Raw genomic sequence first — 25473 nt, forward strand, 5'->3', positions numbered from 1 at the left:
CCCTTATTGGCATTCCGTAGGGATCGCTCCCTCTGGGACACCCTGGTCCACTCCTCCATCACCCCCTACACCTCAACCCCCTCCTATGGCACCACCCCATGGCCACGCAAAAGATGCAACACCTGCCCCTTCACTTCCTCTCTCCTCACCGTCCAAGGACCCAAACACTCCTTTCAAGTGAAGCAGCATTTCACTTGCATTTCCCCCAACTTAGTCTACTGCATTCGTTGCTCCCAATGTGGTCTCCTCTACATTGGAGAGACCAAACGTAAACTGGGCGACCGCTTTGCAGAACACCTGCGGTCTGTCCGCAAGAATGACCCAAACCTCCCTGTCGCTTGCTATTTTAACACTCCACCCTGCTCTCTTGCCCACATGTCTGTCCTTGGCTTGCTGCATTGTTCCAGTGAAGCCCAACGCAAACTGGAGGAACAACACCTCATCTTCCGACTAGGCTCTTTACAGCCTTCCGGACTGAATATTGAATTCAACAACTTTAGGTCGTGAGCTCCCCCATCCCACCCCCTTTCTGTTTCCCCCTTCCTTTTTTTTCCAATAAATTATATAGATTTTTCTTTTCCCACCAATTTCCATTATTTTAAAATATCTTAAAATCTTTTATGCTCTCCCCAACCCCACCAAAGCTATACCTTGAGTGCCCTACCATCCATTCTTAATTAGCACATTCGTTTAGATAATATCACCAACTTTAACACCTATGTGTTCTTCTGTTCTATTGTTGTTGACATCTTTTGATGATCTGCTTCTATCACTGCTTGTTTGTCCCTACAACCACAGCCCCCCCCTCCACTTCTCTCTCTCTCTCTCTGCGCCCCCCCCCCCCCACACAACTTAAACCAGCTTATATTTCAACTCTTTCTTGGACTTGAACTCAAGTTCTGTCGAAGGGTCATGAGGACTCGAAACGTCAACTCTTTTCTTCTCCACCGATGCTGCCAGACCTGCTGAGTTTTTCCAGGTAATTCTGTTTTTGTTTTGGATTTCCAGCATCCGCAGTTTTTTTGTTTTTAATATTTATTACAAGCCCACTGACTCCCACAGCTACCTCAACTACAGCTCCTCATGCCCTGCTTCCTGTAAGGACTCCATCCGATTCTCTAAGTTCCTTTGCCTCCGTCGCATCTGTTCCGATGATGCCACTTTCCAAAGCAGTGCCTCTGACATGCTCTTCCTTAACCAAGGTTTCCCACCTATGGCGGTTGACAGGGCCCCCAACCGTGTCCGACCCATTTTCCGTTCCTCTGCCCTCATACCTTCCTCTCCTTCCCAGAACCATGATAGGGTCCCCCTTGTCCTCACTTATCACCCCACCAGCCTCCGCATTCAAAGGATCATCCACCGCCATTTCCGCCAACTCCAGCATGATGCCACCACCAAACACATCTTCCCTTCACCCCTGCTGTCGGCATTCCGTAGGGACCGTTCCCTCTGGGACACCCTGGTCCACTCCTCCATCACCCCCAGCACCTCAACCCCCCTCCCACGGCACCTTCCCATGGAATCGCAGAAGGTGTAACACATGCCCCTTTACTTCCCCCCTCCTCACCATCCAAGGGCCCAAACACTCCTTTCAAGTGAAGCAGCACTACACTTGCACTTCCCTCAATTTGGTCTACTGCATTCACTGCTCCCAATGCGGTCTCCTCTATAGTGGAGAGACCAAACACAGATTGGGTGACCGCTTTGCGGAACACCTTCGGTCTGTCCGCAAGCATGACCCAGATCTTCCTCTCGCTTGCCATTTCAACACACCACCCTGCTCTCATGCCCAAGTGTCCATCCTCGGCCTGCTGCAATGTTCCAGTGAAGCTCAACGCAAACTGGAGGAACAGTACCTCATATTCCGATTAGGCACTTTACAGCCTTCCAGACTTAACATTGAGTTCAACAACAAACCATGAACTCTCTCCTCCATCCCCATCCCTTTTAGATCCCCCCATTTTTTCGATACTCATTTTTATTTCTTTATTATTATTTCTTTATTTTTTCCCACTTACTTTCGTTATTATTATTTCTTAAATTTATTTGCATTTTTGTATTCATTGTTTTATCCCCAGCTTTTAGCCTTTTTGATCTTATTTCTCACCACCATCCCCTCCCTTCACACACACACACACACACACACACACACCCTTTAGCCAGCACCACCACTATTAGCAACCCTTTGACCTTTTATTTATAAGATCTTTCGCAATCTCTCCTTTGCCTCCACCTATCGCTGGCCTTCTATCCAGCTTCACCTATTCCAACCCCCCTTAAACAGTATATATTTCAGCTCATTTCTACTTCCCTTTACCTCTGAGTAAGAGTCATATGGACTTGAAAAGTTAACTCTCTCTTTCTCTCCACAGATGCTTTCAGACCTGCTGAGTTTTTCAGCATTTTTTGTTTTTGTTTCCAATTTAGACCTTATCACTTTCCCTCTGATCCCATCTATTACTCTCGTTCTATCTGCTCTCCAAATTTTCCTTTTTCTTCTCTAATGTTACTGCCTGGTTCCCATACCCCTGCCAAGTTCATTGAAACCTTCCCCAATAACACTAGGAAATTGCCCCACAAGGACAATTGTTCAGGTGCAACCTCAACGACTTGTACAGGTCCAATCTCTCGCCGAACCCGTCGCAGTGTCCCTGGAATTTAAAGCCCTTCTTCCTGCATCATCACTCCAGCCATGCACTCATCTGCTCTACCCTCCTATTTCTATACTCATTAGCGAGAGGCACGCGGAGTAACCTGGAGACTACTACCTTTGAGGTCCTGCTTGCGAGTTTCTTTCCTAGCTCCCAAACCTCATCCCTCTTTCTACCAATGTTGTTGCTACTAATAGGGGCCATGACCTCTGGCTGTTCACCCTTCCCTCCTCAGGGTGTTATGCAGGCGCTTGTTGACATCCTTGATCCTGGCACAAGAGTGGCAACATACCTTCCTGGATTCAGCTCTGTGGCCACAAAAATACCCCTCTGTTCCCATAACCAAAGAATCACCTATTGCTTTCCCAATCTTCCTGCTATTTTTTCCGCACCTCCCCCCAACCTCTCTCTACATACCGCTGAGCCAGCTATATGCCAAGGACTTGGCTCTGGCTGTATTTCTCAGATGAACCATCACTCTCAGTGGTTTTCAGAACAGAAAACTGGTTGGAGAGCGAGATGCACTCGGTACAGCTGCACTATCTGCTTGGTCCTCCTTGACCCATTCCATTTATGCTTCCATGATCTCAAGCTGCAGGGTGACCACATCTAGAAACATGCTATCCACAAAACTCAAGTTTCATGGATCTCAACAACTTCAAAATAACTTCGCTGATTTTCAATGCTATCCTTTTGCAAAAGAACCCTAGTGCTTTGCATTTCTTAAGTCTTATTAACTTGTCACTATTTTGTGATCTGTAGCCCTAGATCCCTTTGTCCCTCTACCCCATTTAAACACTTATTTTCCATATGCTAATGACACCCAGCTTTACCTCACCACCACTTCGTTCCTCCACTGTTGATAAATTATCAGATTATTTAGCTGACATCCAGCACTGGATGAGCTGAAATTTCCTCCAATGAAACCTTGGCAAGACTGAAACCATTGCCTACAGTCCTTGCTACAAACTCCATTCTGTGGCTGCTGAATCTGTTTTTCTTCTTGGCAATGTCTGAGACTGAGCTACGTCATCTTGGTGTCATATTTGACTCTGAGCTGAGCTTCTGACCACATCTGTCTCATCACTAAGACCACCTGTTTCCACCGTAACATTGCCCAACTTTGCTTCTGTTTCAGCTCATCTACTGCTGAAATCCTCAGTCATGCCTTTGTTACAACTAGACTTGACTATTCCAACTCCTGTCTGGTCTCCCACATTCTATCCTCTGTAAACTTGAGGTCATTCAAAACCCTGCTTCCCATGTCCTGACTTACACCAAGTTCCGTTCATCCATCATCCCTGTGCTCGTTAAGGTACATTGGCTCCTGGTCAAGCAGTGTCTTCATTTTAAAATTTGCCATCCTTGTTTTCAAATTCTCCACCATGGACTCGCCCATCCTTATCTCTGTAACTTCTTCCAGCCCCACAGCCCCCCAAGACATCTAAATTCCTCTAATTCTGACTTCATGAAAAACAATAATTTTAATGGCTCCGCTATTGGTGGTCCCGTCTTCAGTTGCCTAGGCCCTAAGTTCTGGAATTCCTTCAGTAAACATCTCCTAGTCTCAACCTCTTGTTGCTCCTTTAAGATACTCCTTAAAACCTACCTCTGATCAAGCTTTAGACCATCTGCCCTAATATTGCCTTATGCTTCATAGTGTTTAATTTTGCTTTATAGTGCTCCTATTTTGAAATTGTGCTTAAGACTCCTGAGTCCAAATCTTTACTGTAAATAGTGAACAATAATGGTCCCACCACTGATCCTTGTGATGACTACAGGGCTAGTTTTGATCACATTCTCACCCCTAGCAATCTGGGACTTGTTCCACGAGCGGGGACTGTGGCTTTTCTCATTGGCTGCACCTTGTCTTCTCAACTGGGATTTTTTATTACTTTATAAAGGGATTTTTTATTACTTTATGCTATATAATCATAAGTTGTTCTTGAGTATGTGGCCTGCTTAATCTTCCTATCAAAATGTGCAGCTCACACCTGCCTGTGTTGAAATTAATTTGCCAATTGCACATCCAATCTGCAAGTTTATTATTGCCTTCCTTTATTTTGCTGCAGTTCCCCTTCTTCATTAATTCATTCTGATTTGGTGTTGCCTACAAATTTTGAAATTGTGCTTAAGACTCCTGAGTCCAAATCTTTACTGTAAATAGTGAACAATAATGGTCCCACCACTGATCCTTGTGATGACTACAGGGCCAGTTTTGTTCACATTGTCACCCCTAGCAATCTGGGACTTGTTCCACGAGCGGGGACTGTGGCTTTTCTCATTGGCTGCACCTTGTCTTCTCAACTGGGCTTCGGCCTGCTCTCCGCAGTCCTAACCTTCTGGTCTTGTTTTATTCTTAATAGATTTCAGTAATTGTCTTATTTTACAGCATTCTCATCTGTCACTTGTATGTTATTTCTGGCTGGATCCTGTGTTTTGATAGCAATTTGCAGCAATCTTCTTTCTTTTACAAAGAAAACTGTTCTGTACATCAGTTGGCCAAGAAAACTGAAAGTGGAAGGCTTCGGCAAGAAGAAAGTTGTTGCAGAGAAACACGCTGCAGCAGCTGCCTGCAGGATATTCAAGGTATGATTACACCACATACTGGCCACTGTGGACTTTTGCAGTTGCGGCTGAGTGGCACAAGAATTCCATTTGTTCTCCTTGGGTTCCCAGGGTAACATGGCAGAGGGTTCTTGAAAGCTTCCATGTAGGTTGCAATGGAAGTATTGCTGGAGCTTGTGATCAGGCTTCTTGATGCCCGTTCATCTTTCGGAAGGTAGGAATCTGGTGCAGTGTGGATTCTGATTATTGGGTAACATAACTGGAGTTTTCTGGGTGTATTTCATCTTCAGGAGGAAGTCAGCCACCAAATATTGGTTGGGTTCAGTTGTGGCACCATTCATGGTCAGATATCCTTGCCACCTTTGCTCATGGATGATTAATGCACATAAGGATAATTAATACCCATTAGAATATTTACAGACAAAGGGGCAATGCTGTTAAGCACTGGGGCAAAGCTCTTGCCTAGATGTGGTGCTATGAGTCACCCTGCTTTCAGAACAGATACATATGTTCCGAAATCCTATCGCTTCTATGTTGTAAACCGCACACCATTGATTGATCTGGATGTTTGATGATCAAGTTTGTTTGAAGACTGTACCTGTTGGTTGTGTTTGGCAGCAATGGGGTCTATTGGGACCAAGGAACCAGCTGTTCCAAGCTCAAGAGTACCAGGATTTGGCTGAAAAATTTTCAGCTTTAGCTGTCGGTGAGCCACACTTGGTGATGGGCAACACAATCAACAAAGCTTTCAGGAAGGAGAGTTTTGAGAAAGAAGCATCTCAACCAAGTGAAGAGGGTCTACTGGAGGCAAATGAGGTGGACGAGGAGGTGGAGGAAGGGATAATGGACTGTACGGAGTTTCTCTCTGTTACAGACAAAGCATCTGAGTACAAACCCGTGTCAAGGTAATCCAATAATTGTTTAATCTTCCTTTGTATGGTAGTGTTGGCTGGATGCAGACCCTCTAACAACATTGCGATTGATGCTTCAGCACTGATACTTTTGATTGTCTGGTTTGATTCCATACTCCTGATCTCAATCTTCACCTTCAAATGGATGGGTTTGTTATGTGGAAGTCTACGTAGATTGCAATTGGTCTGAATACTGGAATAAAAACAGAAATGCTGGAGATATTCAGCGGGTTAGGCAGCATTTGTGGAGTGAAACAGAGCTAATATCTCAGGTGGAGGTGATCTATCTCCGTACTGCGCTGAAGTGTCAGGCTAGAAGTGGTCAGGTCTCTGGAGTGGACCCTGAACCTGCAACATACTGACTCGGGTGAGACTGCTAACACTGAGCCAAGGAGGAATGACAGGGGGTTGGGAACCAGTGCAATAGGTCAGCAGGTGAAATAAATGACTGGGAACTGGTGAATATGGCCAGTAGGACTAAGAGGTAGAGAAGGCAGGGAGAAATTACTGAACACAATGAGACTGGGGGTCTGAAATGCATTTGTTTCAATGCGAGAAGTATAACAGGTAAGGCAGATGAGCTTAGAGCTTGGATTAGTACTTGGGACTATGATGTTATTGCTATTACAGAGATTTGGTTGAAGGATGGACAGGATTGGCAGATAAACGTTCCAGGATTTAGATGTTTCAGGCAGGATAGATAGAGATGTAGAAGAGGTGGGGGAGTTGCACTGCTGGTTAGGGAGAATATCACAGCTATATGACAGGAGGTCACCTCGGAGGGCTCATGTAGTGAGGCAGTATGGGTAGAGCTCCGGAATAGGAAAGGTGCAGTCACAATGTTGGGGATTTACTATAGGCCTCCCAATTGCCAGCAGGAGATAGAGGAACAGTTATGTAGGCAGATTTTGGAAAGATGTAAAAACAGTAGGGTTGTTGTGGTGGGTGATTTTAACATTCCCTATATTGACTGGGAATCACTTAGTGTTAGGGGTTTGGATGGTGCAGAATTTGTAAGGTGCATCCAGGCGGGCTCCCTGAGACAATATTTAGTAGTCCAACTAGGGAAGGGGCAATACTGGACCTGGTATTAGGGAATGAACCCGGCCAGGTGGTCAAAATTTCAGTAGGGGAGCATTTCGGGAAAAGTGACCATAATTCAGTAAGTTTCAAGGTACTGATGCATAAGGATAACAGGACTCCTCGGGTTAAGCTGCTAATTGGGGGAAGGCTAATTATAACTAATATTAGGCAGGAACTGAGGAATCTAGAACCTAGGCGGATGTTTGAGGGAAAATCAACACCTGACATGTAGGGGGCTTTCAAATGTCAGTTGATAGGAACTCAGGACTGGCATGTTCCTGCTAGGATGAAGGATAAGTATGGCAAGTTTCAGGAACCTTGGATAACGAAGGATATTGTGAGGTTAATCAAAAAGAAAAGGGAACAATTCGCAAGGGCTAGAGGGCTGGGAACAGATGAAGCCGGTGGAGAATATAAAGAAAGTAGGAAGAAACTTAAGCAAGGAGTCAGGAGGGCTAAAAGGGGTCACGAAAAGTCATTGACAACCAGGATTAAGAAAAATCCTAAGGCCTTTTATACATATGTAAAAAGCAAGAGGGTAGCCAGGGAAAGGGTAGGCCCACTCAGGGAAAGAGGTGGGAATCTGTGTGTGAAGCCAGAAGAAATGGGAGAGATACTAAATGAATACTTCTCATCAGTATTCACCAAAGAGAAGGACTTAGCGGTCGATTTGTCTAGGGAAGAGTGTGTAGATAGCCTGGATCATGTTGAGATCAAAAAAAAGGAGGTGTTAGGCGTCTTGAAGAATATTAAGGTGGATAAGTCCCCAGTGCCGGATGGGATCTACCCCAGACTACTGAGGGAGGCAAGGGAGGAGATTGCTGGGGCCTTGACAGAAATCTTTGTATCCTCACTAGCTACGGGTGAGGTCCCAGAGGACTGGAGAATGGCCAGTGTTGTTCCATTGTTTAAGAAGGGTAGCAGGGATAATCCAGGAAATTACAGGCCGGTGAGCCTTATGTCAGTGGTAGGGAAATTATTAGAGAAGATTCTTCGTGACAGGATTTGCTACCATTTGGAAGCAAATGGGTGTATTAGTGAGAGGCAGCATGGTTTTGTGAAGGGGAGGTCGTGTCCCACTAACTTGATCGAGTTTTTCGAGGAAGTGACAAAGATGATCGACGATGGAAGGCAGTGGATGTTATCTACATGGATTTCAGTAAGGCCTTTGACAAGGTCCCTTATGGTAGACTGGTACAGAAGGTAAAGTCGCACGGGATCAGAGGTGAGCTGGCAAGATGGATACAGAATTGGCTTGGTCATAGAAGACAGAGGATAGCAGCGGAAGGGTGCTTTTCTGAATGGAGAGCTATGACTAGTGGTGTTCCACATGGATCAGTGCTGTTTGTAGTATACGTAAATGATTTGGAGGAAAATGTAACTGGGTTAATTAGTAAGTTTGCAGATGACACTAAGGTTGGAGGAGTTGCAGATAGTGAAGAGGATTGTCAGAGGATACAACAAGTTATAGATCAGTTGGAGACTTGGGCGCAGAAAAGACAGATGGAGTTTAATCCGGACAAATGCGAGGTAATGCATTTTGGAAGGTTTAATACAGGTAGGAATTATACCTTAAGTGCATCGACGGGCAGAGGGATCTGCGTGTATAGGTCGACAGGTCACTGAAAGTGGCAACGCAGGTGGATAAGGTAGTCAGGAAGGCATATGGCATGCTTGCCTTCATCGGCAGGGGTATTGAGTATAAAAGCTGGTAAGTCATGCTGCAGCTGTATAGAACCTTGGTTAGGCCACACTTGGAATATTGTGTGCAATTCTGGTTGCCACATTACCAGAAGGATATGGAGGCATTGGAGAGGGTGCAGAGGAGGTTTAGGATGCTGCCCGGTCTGGAGGTTATTAGCTATGAGGAGATGTTGGAGAAACTCGGATTGTTCTCGCTAGAGCGACGGAGATTGAGGGGCGACTTAAAGAAGTTTACAAAATTATGAGTGGCATGGACAGAGTAGATAGTCAGAAGCTTTTTCCCAGGGTGGAAGAGTCAATTACTAGGGGACATAGATTTAAGGTGAGAGGAGAAAGCTTTAGAGGAGATGTGTGGGGCAAGTTTTTTACGCAGAGGGTAGTGAGTGTCTGGAATTCGCTGCCAGAGGAGGTGGTGGAAGCAGGTACAATAGTGGTCTTTAAGAGGCAGTTGACAAATACATGAATAGGATGGGAATAGAGGGATACAGACCCCGGAAGTGCAAAATGTTTTAGTTTGACAGGCAATATGATCAGCGTAGGCTTGGAGGGCCGATGGGCCTGTTCCTGTGCTGTACTTTTCTTTGTTCTTTGTTCTTTGAATGGAGTATGGGGCAGCTCTCAGGCCTTGGCAATCCAAACCCAAAGAGTTGGCAATTCTCCTGCATTTTCACTTGTGTTTCCTATTTCTGTTTGTTCTGTTTAAGTGTTTTGGGCTTGAAGGCTTGCAATGGATCATTGCCACTGGATGATCCTACATGGGAACACCAAATTTATCTTTGCCAGCAACCTGTGATAGGTGGAAATTATTGGGAACTGGGATCTAAAATATGTGGTTCTTTTGGTTCCATTTACATGCCTTCAGGTCTCTGAAGAGAAATGACTTGCATCTTTTGATTTTATAGGTCGGTAGGGAGGGGTGGGAGAGAAATTGTTCAACTGGACCTCACTGTCTGTTCATAATAAATGTGACAATTATTTTCCGGTTTGTCAAATTTTGTGTTTTAGCATTGATGCTCTTGACTCCAGTCCACTTCAGGTTTTGGAGGTGCATGGTAGGAAGCCAAAAAAAAACATGGGGAGCAACAGACCTTGGTCTGTTGGAGTTGGGAGCCGTGATTGAAGACTGGCCTGGGTGTCAATCTGAATAGATTACTGCACTATCTGGGTCTTCTGCAGAGTAATCTTAGGTTCTGCCCCTGACTTTTCCTTCCCTTTCAATCTCACTCTATGATGTCATAAGCTGTTGTGATATCAGAGCTGCTACCATGAGCTCACAAAGTAACAGTTTCATGATCATCCTATACTGCCACTCTAGAACAAGATTTACTTTTGAATGCATTCCATACACAATCTCTTTGTGGCACAGTATAACCAACCTGTGGCTGTGTGCTTCCTTTCCTGTGCTCACTGTTTATGTGGCCAGTGTTAACACTGATTTTTCGCTGTATGTTTGGGCAGAGCACTGCGGGGTATCATGACTGATGACACCAGCGCGATGAGGGCCCTAACCCAGTTCCCTGAGCCAAAGAACCTCCTGTCAAAAGTTATACAGATAGCAACTACCTCTTCTACAGTCACAGTGAGTAAAAGTGAGCGACTCGGAGATAATTTGATTGTTGTCCCTCTCAGAAGGTCTGAGATGGCCTGACCTGTGGCTGAGTGAAGGTGAAAGGTAGGGGAAGTTGGCTGTGGATGGTAGGGGGCCAGAGTTAAAATGTGAGGACAAATGAATGCTCTGGAATTTTGCTTAATTATTCTTGGAGGCCAAGAGATTAAATTAGCATGACGAGTCTAATATAGAGTAGTTGCTACATGATTTTTGGACAGGGATTAAATGGGTGGGTAGAGTCCTAGTAGAGTCGAGTGTGCAGAACTACTCTTGTTGCCTGTTCACCAACACACTCTTTGTCTGCCTAATCAAATTCCTCTATGGCCTTAGCTTATCCTAGCTCTACAAAAAAATTCCCTCTGTAACTCACCTTCGGTTATTTTCTATGTTGAATACAAGTTATTGCCGCACTGTTGAAGTCAGTAACTGGGACACTGTGATTGGTGTTGGTGTTTCTGGACTAGGAGAGGATGAAAATAAAATCATTTGGTGTTCCACTCTTGCTTGCTGGCCACCTGTGGGCATTAAATTTGAACAGCTTACAACACTCTCAGTCAAGGCTACCACATGAAGAATGACCACTTGGTTGAGATAGCAGAGGCCTACTGGTGACTGAAACATGATTTTGGCATATGTCTGGCCCTGTATGAAATTTTGGAAAAAATTGGAAGAGTAAGGACAAATTTATTCCAATATGTGCCTTAATTTTTGATTTCAAAAAAATTGCCTTTGTAGAAGGCCCTTCACCACCTCATTCCTCTATTTGGTTGCCACGGCACCAAGTGTTAACACATAGTTAGTTAACGCTTTCTTCCTTAGTTTTGCTGCAATATTGATTAGTCACGTTAAAACTACAGTGAAAAAGGATGTTTGGGTCAACATTTGATGTTGAATCCTCCACAAGGGCCATAGATCTAAGCCTTTGTACCTACTCTGTTCCTCTGTTCTTTATCCCCCTTTTGGTCAACCACCTATCTAACTTATTTTTAAATGTGACATGGTTTCTGCTTCAATCATAAATTCTGGAAATGTATTTCACAGTCTTCGTATAAAAGGGATTCTCCTGCTCTCTTTCCAAAGCCTTTTGCATTTAAGCTTCTAACTACATCTCCTTGCCTGAGATCCTTCAAATCATTGGAGCCCATTTATATCTATTCTGCCCCATCCTTTTCAAAATTTTAAACACCTCTGTCGAATCACTCCATAATCTTCACTGTTTTAAAGCCCTGGTAAAACTTGGCTCATTACAGTTTCATTAAGAACTATCTCCTGAACAAGCCTTGTTTAGTGGATATTGTAAGCAGGGAGTCACCACCTTATATTTAAAATTTTACTCTGGACAATAATCTCCAACAGGGTTAATAATTACAAAAGAGAAAAAACTGGGTTGCATTTATATAGCACTTTCCACATCCTTAGGACGTCCCAAAGCAAAGTTCTTTGTCTCATTAACTGAATGCCTAACCAGATGCCCTTCCAGTATTTATGCTGTATGTTATATGAGTTGCTGACTTCCTGTTTGATGCACTCTGTAATGCAATTTTGCCACACATTTTAAGGAAGTACAAAAAAACAAAAGCAGCCAATTACAATGTACAGATATATTCTCCAAGAACAGAAAATGCCAAGAGCCACACTACCTGTAACTTCTTCATTGATCTCTCCATTAACAAAGTGAGGTTTCTGATATTCAGCCTGAATATTAACGTTTGGACTTGCCCAGTGTTTATTTGCCATCATTTAGTTTTTAGCCTTAAAAGACTTCAGCTGCAGAATAGTGTAGGGCATTTCACCTGGTGTAACTCCAATATTGTTGCATCACACGACTATCAGAGTGATCACAGATGAACTAGATCAACCTTTCTTTGGCCCAGCAATTCCTATGTTTCAGCTTATAAATGGCGGTCATACCTCTTTAACATGTATGTGCTACTCCATCAGGACTATCTGAGATACACTACAGAAGACGGTTCAGTGAAGATATGTCGCCTTGAGGTGCAGTGGCCGACCCCGATGACCTTTGTTGCAAGTGGTCGGCGGAAAACCGAGGCAGAAAGAAGAGCAGCAGCTCTAGCCTGTAAGAAGTTGAAGGTGATTGTAACTTGCTCCAAGCCACACTTGTGCACAGCGTTGGGCTGGGTGCTGTGGCTGACATTACTAAATGTGTCTTTCTTTTCCAATGTGGAGTACCAGCTGAGTGATTAAATAGTGGATGGTCAGCTGTAAGTCCTCTTATTGCTCTTCAGCTAGGTGATGGAGTTTCAAATTCGCCATAGAGCCTTGGAGGTTTACAGCATAGAAAAAGTACCTTCGGCCCATCAAGTCTGTGCCAGTCAAACAAGTATCTAACTATTCTAATCCCATTTTCCAGCACTAGGCCCATAGCCTTTTATGCCATGGCATCGCAAGTGCACATCCAAATACTTCTTAAATGTTATGAGGGTTTCTGCCTCCACCACCCTTTCAGGCAGTGAGTTCCAGATTTCTAGCATCCGCAGTTTTTTGATTTTAGTTCCAGATTGCACCCCCTCTGGATGAAAAAATTCTTCCTCACATCCCCTCTGAACCTCCTGCCCCTTAACTTGAATCTATGCCCTCTGGTTTTGATCCCTCCACCAAGGGGAAAAGTTCCTTTCTGTCTACCCTATCTATGCCCCTCATAATTTTATACACCTCAATCATGGTCTTCCTCAATCTCCTCTGCTGCAAGGAAAATAAGCCCAGTCTATCAAATCTCTCCTCATAACTAAAACTTTCCAGCCCAGGCAACATCCTGGTAAATCTCCTTTGCACTCTCTCTAGTGCAATCACATCCTTCCTATAATGCGGATTCCAGAACTACACACAATACTCTAGCTGTGGCCTAACCAGCATTTTATATAGTTCCAGCATAACCTCCCTGCTCTTATATTCTATGCCTCGGCTAATAAAGGCGAGTATCCCATATGCCTTCTTAACCACGCAAGGAGTCAGAAGAGGGGGAATCAAGGGCAAGAACAAAAGACAGAAAGGGGAATAAGAAAAGTGTTAGACAGCGAAATCAAGGGCAAGAGTCAAACAAGGCCTCAGTGAAAAATAGTGGGAACGGGGCAAGTAATGTTAAAAAGACAAGCCTTAAGGTTTTGTGCCTTAATGCGAGGAGCATTCACAATAAAGTGGATGAATTAACCATGCAAATAGATGTAAACAGGTATGATATAGTCGGGATTACGGAGACATGGCTGCAGGGTGACCAGGGATGGGAATTGAACATCCAGGGTATTCAGTATTTAGGAAGGACAGACAAAAAGGAAAAGTTGGTGGAGTTGCATTGCTGGTTAAAAAGGAAATTAACACAATAGTGAGGAAAGATATTAGCTCCGACGATGTGGAATCTGGATGGGTAGAACTGAGAAACACTAAGGGGCAAAAAACGTTAGTGGGGATTGTATATAGACCCCCAAACTGTAGTGGTGATGTTGGGAATGGCATTAAACAGGAAATTAGAGACGCATGCAATAAAGGAACATCTGTAATTATGGGTGGCTTTAATCTGCATATAGATTAGGCAAATCAAATTAGTTACAATACCGCAGAGGAGGAATTCCTGGAGTGTATACGGGATGTTTTTCTGGACCAAGACGTTGAGGAACCAACTAGAGAACAGGCCACCCTAGACTGGGTATTGTGCAATGAGAAAAGAATAATTGGCAGTCTAGTTGTGCAAGGCCCCTTGGGGATGAGCAACCATAATATGATAGAATTCTTCATCAAGATGGAGAGTGACTGAGTTGATCCTGATACTAGGGAACTGAATCTTAGTAAAGGAAACTGCAATGATATGAAGCGTGTGTCAGCTATGATGGATTGGGAAACGTTACTTAAAGGGATGACAGTGGATAGGCAATGGCAAACTTTCAAAGAGCGCATGGATGAATTGCAGCAATTGTTTATTCCTGTCTGGTGCAAAAATAAAACAGGAAAGGTGACTAGACCATAGCTTACAAGGGAAATTAGAGATAGTATTAGATCCAAGGAAGAGGCATACAAATTGGCCAGAAAAAACAACAGACCTGAGGATTGGGAGCAGTTCAGAATTCAGCAAACAAGGCCCAAGGGATTGATTAAGAAGGAGAAAATAGAGTACTAGAGTTAGCTTGCGGGGAACATAAAAACTGACTGTAAAAGTTTCTATAGGTATGCGAAGAGAAAAAGATTGGTGAGACAAATGTAGGTCCCTTACAGTTAGAAACAAGGGAATTTATAATGGGGAACAACCAAATGGCTGACTAACTAAATACATACTTTGGTTCCGTCTTCACAAAGGAGGACACAAATAACATACCACAAAGGTTGGGGAACACAGGGTGTAGTGAGAGGGAGGAACTGAAAGAAATCAGTATTAGTAGGGAAATGGTGTTGGGAAAATTGATGGGATTGAAGGCCGATAAATCCCCAGGACCTGATAATCTTACATCCCAGAGTACTTAAGGAAGTGGCCCTAGAAATAGTGGATGCATTGGTGGTCATCTTCCGAGATTCTATAGACCCTGGAACAGCTCCTACAGATTGGAGGGTAGCTAACGTAACCCCACTATTTAAAAAGGGAGGTAGGGAGAAAACAGGGAATTATAGCCAGTCAGCCTGACGTCAATAGTGGGGAAAATTCTAGAATCCATTATAAAAGATTTAATAGCTGAGCACTTGGAAAACAGTGGCAGAATCGGACAAAGCCAGCATGGATTTACAAAAGGGAAATCGTGCTTGACAAATCTATTGAAACTTTTCGAGGATGTAACTAGTTGAGTTGATGAGGGAGAGCCAATGGATGTGGTTTAATCGGACTTTCAGAAGGCTTTCGACAAAGTCCCACATGAGAGATTAGCATGTAAAATTAGAGCACATGGGATTGGGGGTAGTGTATTGAGATGGATAGAAAACTGGTTGGCAGATAAGAAGCAAAAAGTAGGAATAAATGGGTCTTTTTTCGAATGGCAGGCAGTGACTAGTGGGGTATCGCAGGGATCGGTGCTGGAACCCCTGCTATTCACAATATAAATGATTTAGACGAGGGAACTAAATGTAATATCTCCAAATTTGCAGATGACACAAAGCTGGGTGGGAGGGTGAGCTGTGAGGAGGATGCAGAGATGCTTCAGTGTGATTTAGACAAGCTGAGTGAGTGGACAAATGCATGGCAGATGCAGTATAATGTGGATAAATGTGAGGTTATCCACTTTGGTAGCAAAAACAGGAAGGTAGATTATCTGAATGGCTATAAATTGAGAGAGGGGAACATGCAATGAGACCTGAGTGTCCTCGTACACCAGTCACTGAAGGTAAGCATGCAGGTGCAGCAGGTGGTAAAGAAGGTAACTGGCATGTTGGCCTTCATAGCCAGAGCATTCGAGTACAGGAGCAGGGATGTCTTTCTGCAATTATACAGGGCCTTGGTGAGACCACACCTGGAGTATAGTGTGCAGCTTTGGTCTCCTTATCTGAGGAAGGATGTTCCTACTATAGAGGGAGTGCAGGCAAGGTTTACCAGGTGATTCTTAGGATGGCAGGACTGACATATGAGGAGAGATTGAGTCGGTTAGGATTATATTCGCTGGAGTTCAGAAGAATGAGGGGGGGGATCTCATAGAAACCTATAAAATTCTAACGGGACTAGACAGGGTAGATGCAGGAAGGATGTTCCAGATGGTGGGGGAGTCCAGAACCAGGGATCACAGTCTGAGGATTCGGGGGTAGACCATTTAGGACTAAGATGAGGAGAAATTTCTTCACCCAGAGAGTGGTGAGCCTGAGGAATTCGCTACAACAGAAAGTAGTTGAGGCCAAAACATTGTATGTTTTCAAGAAGGAGTTAGATATAGCTCTTTGGGCGAAAGGGATCAAAGGATATGGGGAGAAAGCTGGAGCAGGCTATTGAGTTGGATGATCAGCCATGATCATATTGAATAGCAGAGCAGGCTCGAAGGGCCGAATGGCCTACTCCTCCTATTTTCTATGTTTATCTACCCGTCCTGCTACCTTAAGAGACCGGTGGACATGCACGCCAAAGTCCGTCTGATCTTCGGTACTTCCCAGGGTCCTACCAGTCATTGTGTATTCCCATGCCTTGTTTGTCCTGCCCAAGTACATCACCTCACACTTATCCGGATTAATTCCATTTGCCACTGATCAACCCATCTGACCAGCCCATCTAGATCCTCTTGTAATCTAAGGCTATTCTCCTCACTATTTACCACCCCACCAATTTTCATGTCATTCGAGAACTTACTGATCAACATTCAAGTCGAAATCGTTTATATATACCGCAAACAGCAAGGGACCCAACACCAATTCCTGTGGAACCCTACAGGACACAGGCATCCAGTCGCAAAAACACCCCTCGACCATCACCCTCTGCTTCCTGCCACTCAGACAATTGTGGATCCAATTTGCCAAATTGCCTTGGATCCCATGGGCTCTTACCTTCGTTATCAGTCACCCATTTGGGACCTTAGCAAAAGCCTTGCTGAAGTCTAAGTAGACTACATCAAATGCATTGCCCTCATCTACACACCTGGTCACCTCTTTGAAAAATTCAATCAAATTGGTCAGACATGACCTCCCCTTGACAAAACCATGCTGACTGTCCTTGATTAATCTCTGCCTCTCCAAGTGTAGACTAATTCTGTCCCTCAGAATTGCTCCCAATAGTTTCCCCACCACTGAGGTTAGACTGACTGGCCGGTAGCTCCCTGGTTTATCCCTTCCTCCCTTGAGTAATGGCATCTTGTTGGCTGTCCTCCAGTCCTCTGGCACCTCTCCTGTGGTTAGAGAGGTATTGAAAATTATTGCCAGTGCCTCTGCTATCTCCTCCCTTGCTTCACTCAACAGCCTGGGATACATTTCATCCGGGCCTGAGATTTATCTACTTTTAAGCTTGCCAGGCCACTTACAACCTCTGCCTTTTTTATGCTAATTTCTTTAATTATATCACTGTCCTTCTGCCTGATTTCCATACCCACATCGTCCCTCTCACTTGTGAACACCAACACAAAGTATTCATTTAGAACCCTACCTACGTCTTCTGGCTCCACACACAAATTGCCACTATGGTCCTTAATGGGCCCTACTCTTTCCCTGATTATCCTTTTACCCTTAATGTATTTGTAAAATAACTTTGGAATTTCCTTTATTTTATTTTCCAATGTTTTTCATGCCCATTTTTGATCTCCTGATTTCTTTTTTAAGTTTCCCCCCTACACATTCTATACTCCTCTAGGCCTTCTGCTGTTTTGAGCCCTCGGTATCTACCATAAGCCTCCTCTTTCCTCTTTATCCAATCCTATATAACCCTTGACATCCAGGGTTCCCTGGATTTGTTGGTCCCACCCTTTATCTTTACTGGAATATATTGGCCCTGTACTCTCCCTATTTCTTTCTTGAATGAGTCCCACTGCTCTGATGCAGATTTACCTAAAAGTAGCTGCTGCCAGTCCACTCTGGCCAAATCATGTCTGATCTTATTAAAATCGGCCTTCCCCCAATTTAGAATGCTGATTCCTGGCCCATCCTTGTCCTTTTCCATAACAATCTTGAATCTAACGGAGTTATGAACACTATCTGCAAAATGTTCCCCCACTGAAACCTCTACCACTTGTCCGGCTTCATTCCCTAAAATTAAGCCCAGTCTTGTAGGACTTTCTACGTACTGGCTTAAAAAGCCCTCCAGGATGCATTTTAAGAATTCCGCTCCTTCTAAACCTATCACACTACGGCTAAATCAGTTAATGTTGGAGAAGTTGAAATCCCCCGCTATTACTACTGTATTATTTTTACACTTCTCTGAAATTTGCCTACATATCTGCTCTTCTATTTCTCTCTGACTGTTTGGGGGCCTACAGTACACTCCCAGCAATGTGTTTACTCCTTTTTTGTTTTTCAGTTCTACCCATACTCATTCATTTGAGGAGCCTTCTAAGATTTCATTCCTCCTTACTGCTGTAATTGATTCCTTGATCAATGTTGCAATACCCCTTCCTTATTTACCTCCTTCCCTGTCTCGTCTGAAGACCCTATATCCTGGCCATCTATCAGGAAGAACTGATGTGTTCTGACTCAATCAGCGATTGCTGCAGTTGTGGAAGCACCAACACCACATGGACTGCAGAGGTTTAAGATGACCCACTTTCTCAGGGTAACTAGGGAGGGCATTAAATGTGGCCCTATCAGTGGTGCCCGAATAGCAAGAAAAAATTGTCCTCAGTGCTTTCAGAAGGGAAGAAATATTAGACATAGTTCATTCTCTTGCATGATAGAGTAAATGTTTCTCTAAGTTGTCCCATCAGGTACTCCCAGAACAAGTCACAAATGGAGTAAAGCTCCCTTCAAACTATCCAGTCAAACACTTCCAGGGCAGGCACAGCACAAGTTAGATACAGTGAAGCTCCCTCTGCACAGTTCCAGCTATGTACCCCAATCTCAGCCCCCTAATGTACCAAAGAAACATTTTCCCATTTCTCACGCCAGCCATTGTGTCGTCTTTACAAGTGAGGTTGTTATTCAGAGCTTAGTTAGGAGGTATTTTTCATACTATGCATGCATACCCATCAGGAATTGTAATATAACCATATCATACTTAGTCCTTCAATTTGAATTGGATTTGATGTGATTCCCAATGATGAAAATGTGTCTTTGTGAATCATTGCACCACACCATCCACAATAATTGTGAACTAGTGATCACTTTGTCTGACATGGCTCTTTTCACTGCATTGTGCATGCTGGACAAAATATTTCAGAAAAGTAGAGATAAATTTGTGTGTATTTTCCAGGATCTGGGCTTGCTTAACCAGAAAAATCATCCACTGACCCATGCCATGTACAATCTGACTGCCATAAAAGAGTTGAGTGAAAAGGAACGGAGGCCGACCAGGCTAGAAATCCCTGAGAGCCTCCAGCAACGAATCCAGCAATATCTGGACCAGGTCAGTTGCAGCCTCGTATCCATTAAATTAAGGGCTGACATATCTGCCTGTTTCTTAAGACAATTGTCGATTCAGAATATCTTGCTTGTTTCACCTTATGATCTTATCCTACCTTATCAGGTCTGTTAACTTGCGTCATTCTTTTCAAATTTCAATAAACTTCTTTAAAATTGTAGCGAGACTGAAGAAACTGTTCTCCTTAGAGCAGAGAGGTTCAAAAATTGAGAGGCTTTGAAAAAGTAAATAAGGAGAAACTTTCCACTGGCAGGAGAATTGGTAATCAGAGGTCACAGATTTAAAATAATTGGTAAAAGAACAAGAGGGCAAGTTGAGAAGAAATGTTTTTGTACAGCAAATCATGATGATTTGGAATACACTGCCTGAAAAGGCTGGTGGAAGCAGATTCAATACTAACTTTCAGAGAGAGATAATTGAACAGGAAAAATTTGCAGGACCATCAGGAAAAAGCACTGGAATGGTGCTAATTAGATAGTTCTTTCAGAGACAACACAGACATAATGGGCCTAATTCGCACCTGTCCAATAAGATGCTAATTTTATTAACAGTTCTCCTCTGAAAGTATTGTTTGTTGTTGATATCGAATTCCACAGGCACTGGAGTCCTCTGGTAGCGCAGCTGAACCCAATCCCTTGATTGCAAGTCTAGTCACTGAGTGTCTTCTGGCTTTCTGCTTTTGGAGATGATGGTTGGTGGAGGGGTGCAGGGTGTACAAGGGCAAAGCCTGATCGCATTCCCATTCGACCTCTCCAACAACATGTTCCAACAGAGTTTGCTGAACCCTGGAGCAGAAATCCTGGTGTCCCTTCTCTTGGAGCTAAGTGACAGCAGGACCAGCTATGCATAGCAACTCCCATGACAGCAGTGTGATAAATGATCCCTGCTCCTCTTCGAAATATGCCATGCGATCTTTTATGTGTACCCAAGAGGGCACACAGGGCCTCAGTTTAATGCCTAATCTGAAAGATGGCACCCAATGCAACACTCCCTAACCACTGCACTGTAGTGTCAGTGGAAAACCTACCCTTTGATTTTATTTTTCTAACAAAAACTAATTTATCAAGCAAAATGCAAAAGTTACTGAAGTTTAATTAACCCTTACCTGATCCATTCACCTGCCTTCCCTCCCTAGATTGCTGGTCCAGTGACATTATCATTACGCCACCATCTGTCTCCTAGAAAGCTGCTCTCTTGTACAAGGAGTTGCTGCTCAAATGGGCCCATCACCACAACCACCCTTGGGGTAACTAGAGATGGCCAATAAACATGGCCCAACTAGTGTTGCACACATCCAAGCAACAAATTAAAACCTCTGAACCTCTGATACTGAGGGTTGTGGGTAAAGTAGATGGGAGTGGGGCTAATTGGATTGCTCTTTCAAACAGCCAGTGCAGGTATGATGGGCTGAATGGCCTCCTCCTGTGTGTTTCTACAAATCATCGTCTGAACCCGCACGTGAAGAATGTCTAATTGAGTAAGATACCAGACAACAACTGGGAAAGAAAGGGCTTGTATTTATGGGGATTGTCATTGTGTCTCTCAAACACTCAATGTTCTTCCCATTACTTTGAACAAAACTGTGGCAAAAAGCTGACACCTTTAGCAGAGAAGGGGGGAAAATTAAGAAATTATTCTATTTGAATGTTCATCATTCTTTTTTGTGGAATGTCTTCAATATTTGCTCATTAAACATAGAAATTCAGCTAATCCTTTTATTCTTTCTCTACCTATCCTCCCCACCATACCTGTGTCTGCCTCAGTACACATTAGAGACAGCCCCTGAACACTATGACTGTGAGCACAAGCCTATCAGCACTGGCCCAGAGATTGTGGATTCAATGTCTAGCAGTGATTTGATTAATGATGCCATCACAGGAGAAATGTATGTCCCAATGTTGAATGGAGAAGCAGAGCGAATCAGTCAGAAACTGCTCTGGCTTTGGCAGAAATCTCGGCCTGTGAAGGTTAAGCCATTGCCCGTGGACTTGCACAAGAAAACAATAGTCTCTACCATTGAAGAAAATCAGGTCATTGTCATAGCTGGAGCAACTGGATGCGGAAAGACCACCAGGATACCTCAGTTCATACTGGAGAAGTTCATAACCGACAATCGAGGAGCGCACTGCAACATTTTAATTACACAGCCCCGACGGATCAGTGCTGTGTCGGTGGGGCAACGGGTGGGCTACGAGATGGGGCCAAGCCTGAAGAAAAATGTGGGCTACCAGGTGAGGCTGGAGAGTATGTTGCCCCCTCGGGGAGGAGCCCTGCTTTTCTGCACTGTTGGCATCCTTCTGAAGAAACTGCAAGGGAATGCCTCACTAGAAGGCATCAGTCACGTCATTGTGGATGAAGTCCATGAACGTGACGTCAACACGGACTTCCTGCTCATTTTATTGAAGAATGTGATAGAAGCCAATCCAAATCTGAAGATCATCCTGATGAGCGCCACCAGCGATACTGAGCGGATATCAGAATATTATGGGAATTGCCCTGTAGTGACTGTGCCAGGGTTCATGTTTCCAGTGAAGGATTATTACCTGGATGACATCCTGCCAATGCTGGGGCGAAAGAAGACCATCCAGCTCAATCAAGTAAGTAGCCTGGTAAAGAAAGGATGAACTTGCATTGATGGAGCTCCTTTTCTATTTCCAAATGTCTGAAAACAAATTACAGCCAATTAACAATTTTTGAACTGAAGCTATTTGTTATGCAAGCAAGTATTAGTCAATTTGTACAAGTCAGATAATTGACCATTTAATCTGATTTTGGGTGCTGTTGATTGAAGGATAAATATTGGTTAGGGATATTGGAAGAACCCTCCTTTTCAGTTGCTACCTTGGTTCATGTAGATGTTTTAAAGTTCCATAGATTAAATGCTCAATTCTTGGAGTGCAGCTTCAGCTTGAAACCTACCAACTCAGTGGCAAGAAGGATACAACCTCAGCCAAGTTAACACACACAACATTGTAAAGTAGTAGAAAGGAGAGATGTACGCTGACATGCAGAGCATTAATAATCAGGGAAGGTGGTGGGGAATGTTCTTGCTCAAACAGACATCAGTAAAATTTAGTTATTTAAATAAATCTGGGATTAAAAGTTAATATAAGCAGCGGTGACCATGAACTATTTGATCCGAAGCTTTTAGTGCAGGCGACTAACTAGGCGAAGACTTGGAGTTTGGTTGGGGGTGGGTAGAGAAGGAGATGTTTGTTTCCTCTTTCTATCTTTCTTACATAGAAACATACATAGCAAATAGGACAGGAGTAGGCCATTCGGCCCTTTGAGCCTGCTCTGCCATTCATTATGATCATAGCTGATCATCCAACTCAATAGCCTGCTCCAGCTTTCTCCCCATATCCTTTGATCCCTTTTGCCTCAAGAGCTATATCCAACTTCTTCTTGAAAACATACAATGTTTTGGCCTCAACTACTTTCTGTGGTAGCAAATTCCTCAGGCTTACCACTCTCTGGGTGAAGAAATTTCTCCTTGTCTTAGTCCTAAATGTTACCTCGTATCCTCAGACTGTGACCCCTGGTTCTGGACTCCCCCACCATCTGGAACATCCTTCCTGCATCTACCCTGTCTAGTCCTGTTAGAATTTTATAGGTTTCTATGAGATCCCCCATCATTCTTCTGAACTCCAGCGAATATAATCCTAACCGACTCAATCTCTCCTCACATGTCCCAGGAATCAGTCTGGTAAACCTTCGCTGCACTCCCTCTATAGCAAGATAAGGAGACCAAAGCTGCACACAATATTTCCAGGTATGGTCTCACCAAGGCCCTGTATAATTGCAGCAAGTTATCATAAGACCATAAGACATAGGAGCAGAAATTAGGCCATTCGGCCCATCGAGTCTGCTCCGCCATTCAATCAAGGCTGATAAGTTTCTCAACCCCATTCTCCCACCTTCTCCCCGTAACCTTTGATCCCCTTACCAAGAACCTATCTATCTAGGTCTTAAATACACTCAATCACCTGGCCTCCACAGTCTTCTGTGGCAATGAATTCCATAGATTCACCACTCTATGGCTAAAGAAGTTTCTCCTCATCTCTGTTCTAAAAGGTCTTCCCTTTACTTTGAGGCTGTGCCCTCGGGTCCTAGTCTCTCCTACTAATGAAAACATCTTCCCCACGTCTACTCTATCCAGGCCTTTCAGTATTTTGTAAGTTTCAATCAGATCCCCCCTCATCCCTCTAAACTCCATCGAGTGTAGACCCAGAGTCCTCAAACGTTCCTCATATGTTAAGCCTTTCATTCCTGGGATCGTTCTCGTGAACCTCCTCTGGACCCTGTCCAGGGCCAGAACATCCTTCCTGAGGCCCAAAATTGCTCACAATATTCTAAATGTGGTCTGACCACAGCCTTATAAAGCCTCAGCAGCATATCCCTGCTTTTGTATTCTAGTCCTCTCGAAATAAATGCCAACATTGCATTTGCCTTCCTAACTACTGACTCAACCTGCAAGTTAACCTTAAGAGAATCCTGGACTAGGACTCCCAAGTCCCTTTGCACTCCAGATTTCTGAATTCACTCCCCATTTAGAAAATAGTCTATGCCTTTATTCTTCCTACCAAAGTGCATGACCTCACACTTGCCCACGTTGTATTCCATCAGCCACTTCTTTGCCCATTCTCCTAACCTGTCTAAATTCTTCTGCAGCCTCCCCGCCTCCTCAATACTACCTGTCCCTCCACCTATCTTTGTATCATCTGCAAACTTAGCCAGAATGCCCTCAGTTCCTTCATCTAGATCACTAATGTATAAAGTGAAAAGTTGTGGTCCCAACACTGACCCCTTCGGAACTCCACTAGTCACCGACCGCTATCCTGAGAAGGATTCTCTTATCCCCACTCTCTGCCTCCTGCCAGACCGCCAATCTTCTATCCATTCTAGCACCTTGCCTCTCACACCATGGGCTCTTATCTTACTGAGCAGCCTCCTGTGCGGCACCTTGTCAAAGGCCTTCTGCCAGTCCAAGTAGATAACATCCATTGGCTCTCCTTTGTCTAACCTACTCCTTACCTCCTCAAAGAATTCTAACAGATTTGTCAAGCATGACCTCCCCTTGATGAAACCATGCTGACTTTGCCCTATTTTATCATGCACTTCCAAGTATTCTGAAATCTCATCCTTAATAATGGACTCTAAAATCTTAGTAATGACCGAGGTCAGGCTAATCGGCCTGTAATTTCCCGTCTTTTGCCTCACTCCCTTCTTAAACAGCGGGGGGCTACATTAGCGATTTTCCAGTCCTCTGGCACTGTCCCTGACTCCAGTGATTCCTGAAAGATCACCACTAACGCCTCCACACTATCTCTTCAGCTATCTCCTTCAGAACTCTGGGGTGTAATCCATCTGGTCCAGGTGATTTATCCACCTTCAGACCTTTTAGTTTTCCTAGCACCTTATCCTTGGTAATGGCCACCAACTCACCTCTGCCCCCCAACTCCCATGAACTTTGGGGATGTTCCTCGTGTCTTCCACCATGAAGACTGATGCAAAGTACTTTTCAGTTCCTCCACCATTTCTTTGTTCCCCACTACTACTCCTCCAGCGTCATTTTCCAGCAGCCCAATGTCCACTTTTGCCTCTCTCTTACCCTTTATATATCTGAAAAAAACTCTTGCAATCTTCCTTTATATCACTGGTTAGTTTACCCTCATATTTAATCTCCTCTCTCCTTATTTCTTTTTTATTTGTCCTCTGTTGGTCTTTGTAGGCTTCCCAATCCCCTGGTTTCCCACTGCTCTTCGCTGCATTGTATGCTTTCTCTTTAGCTTTTATGCTATCCCTGACTTCCCTTGTCAGCCATGGTTGCCTCGTCCTCCCTTTAGTATGCTTCTTCTTCCTCGGGATGAATTTTTGCTGTGTCTCCCAAATTACTCCCAGAAACTCCTGCCATTGCTGTTCCACTGTCTTTCCTGCTAGGCTCATCTCCCTGTCAATTCTGGCCAGCTCCTC

General features: G+C 44.0%; 1 protein-coding gene across 1 annotated transcript in view; it reads left to right on the top strand.

The window, feature by feature from the left end:
• Window positions 1-25473, top strand: part of dhx30 (DEAH (Asp-Glu-Ala-His) box helicase 30) — a 132219-nt gene that overhangs the window by 19799 nt on the left and 86947 nt on the right. The window contains exons 3-8 of the mRNA XM_041190463.1: window positions 5130-5240; window positions 5838-6124; window positions 10376-10496; window positions 12468-12617; window positions 19333-19485; window positions 21264-22097. Of these exons, the coding sequence (XP_041046397.1) occupies window positions 5130-5240; window positions 5838-6124; window positions 10376-10496; window positions 12468-12617; window positions 19333-19485; window positions 21264-22097 (1656 nt within the window). The remainder of the gene's footprint in view (window positions 1-5129; window positions 5241-5837; window positions 6125-10375; window positions 10497-12467; window positions 12618-19332; window positions 19486-21263; window positions 22098-25473) is intronic.

The sequence above is a fragment of the Carcharodon carcharias genome, chromosome 6 (genome assembly GCF_017639515.1).
Source record: "Carcharodon carcharias isolate sCarCar2 chromosome 6, sCarCar2.pri, whole genome shotgun sequence".
Taxonomy (NCBI): domain Eukaryota; kingdom Metazoa; phylum Chordata; class Chondrichthyes; order Lamniformes; family Lamnidae; genus Carcharodon; species Carcharodon carcharias.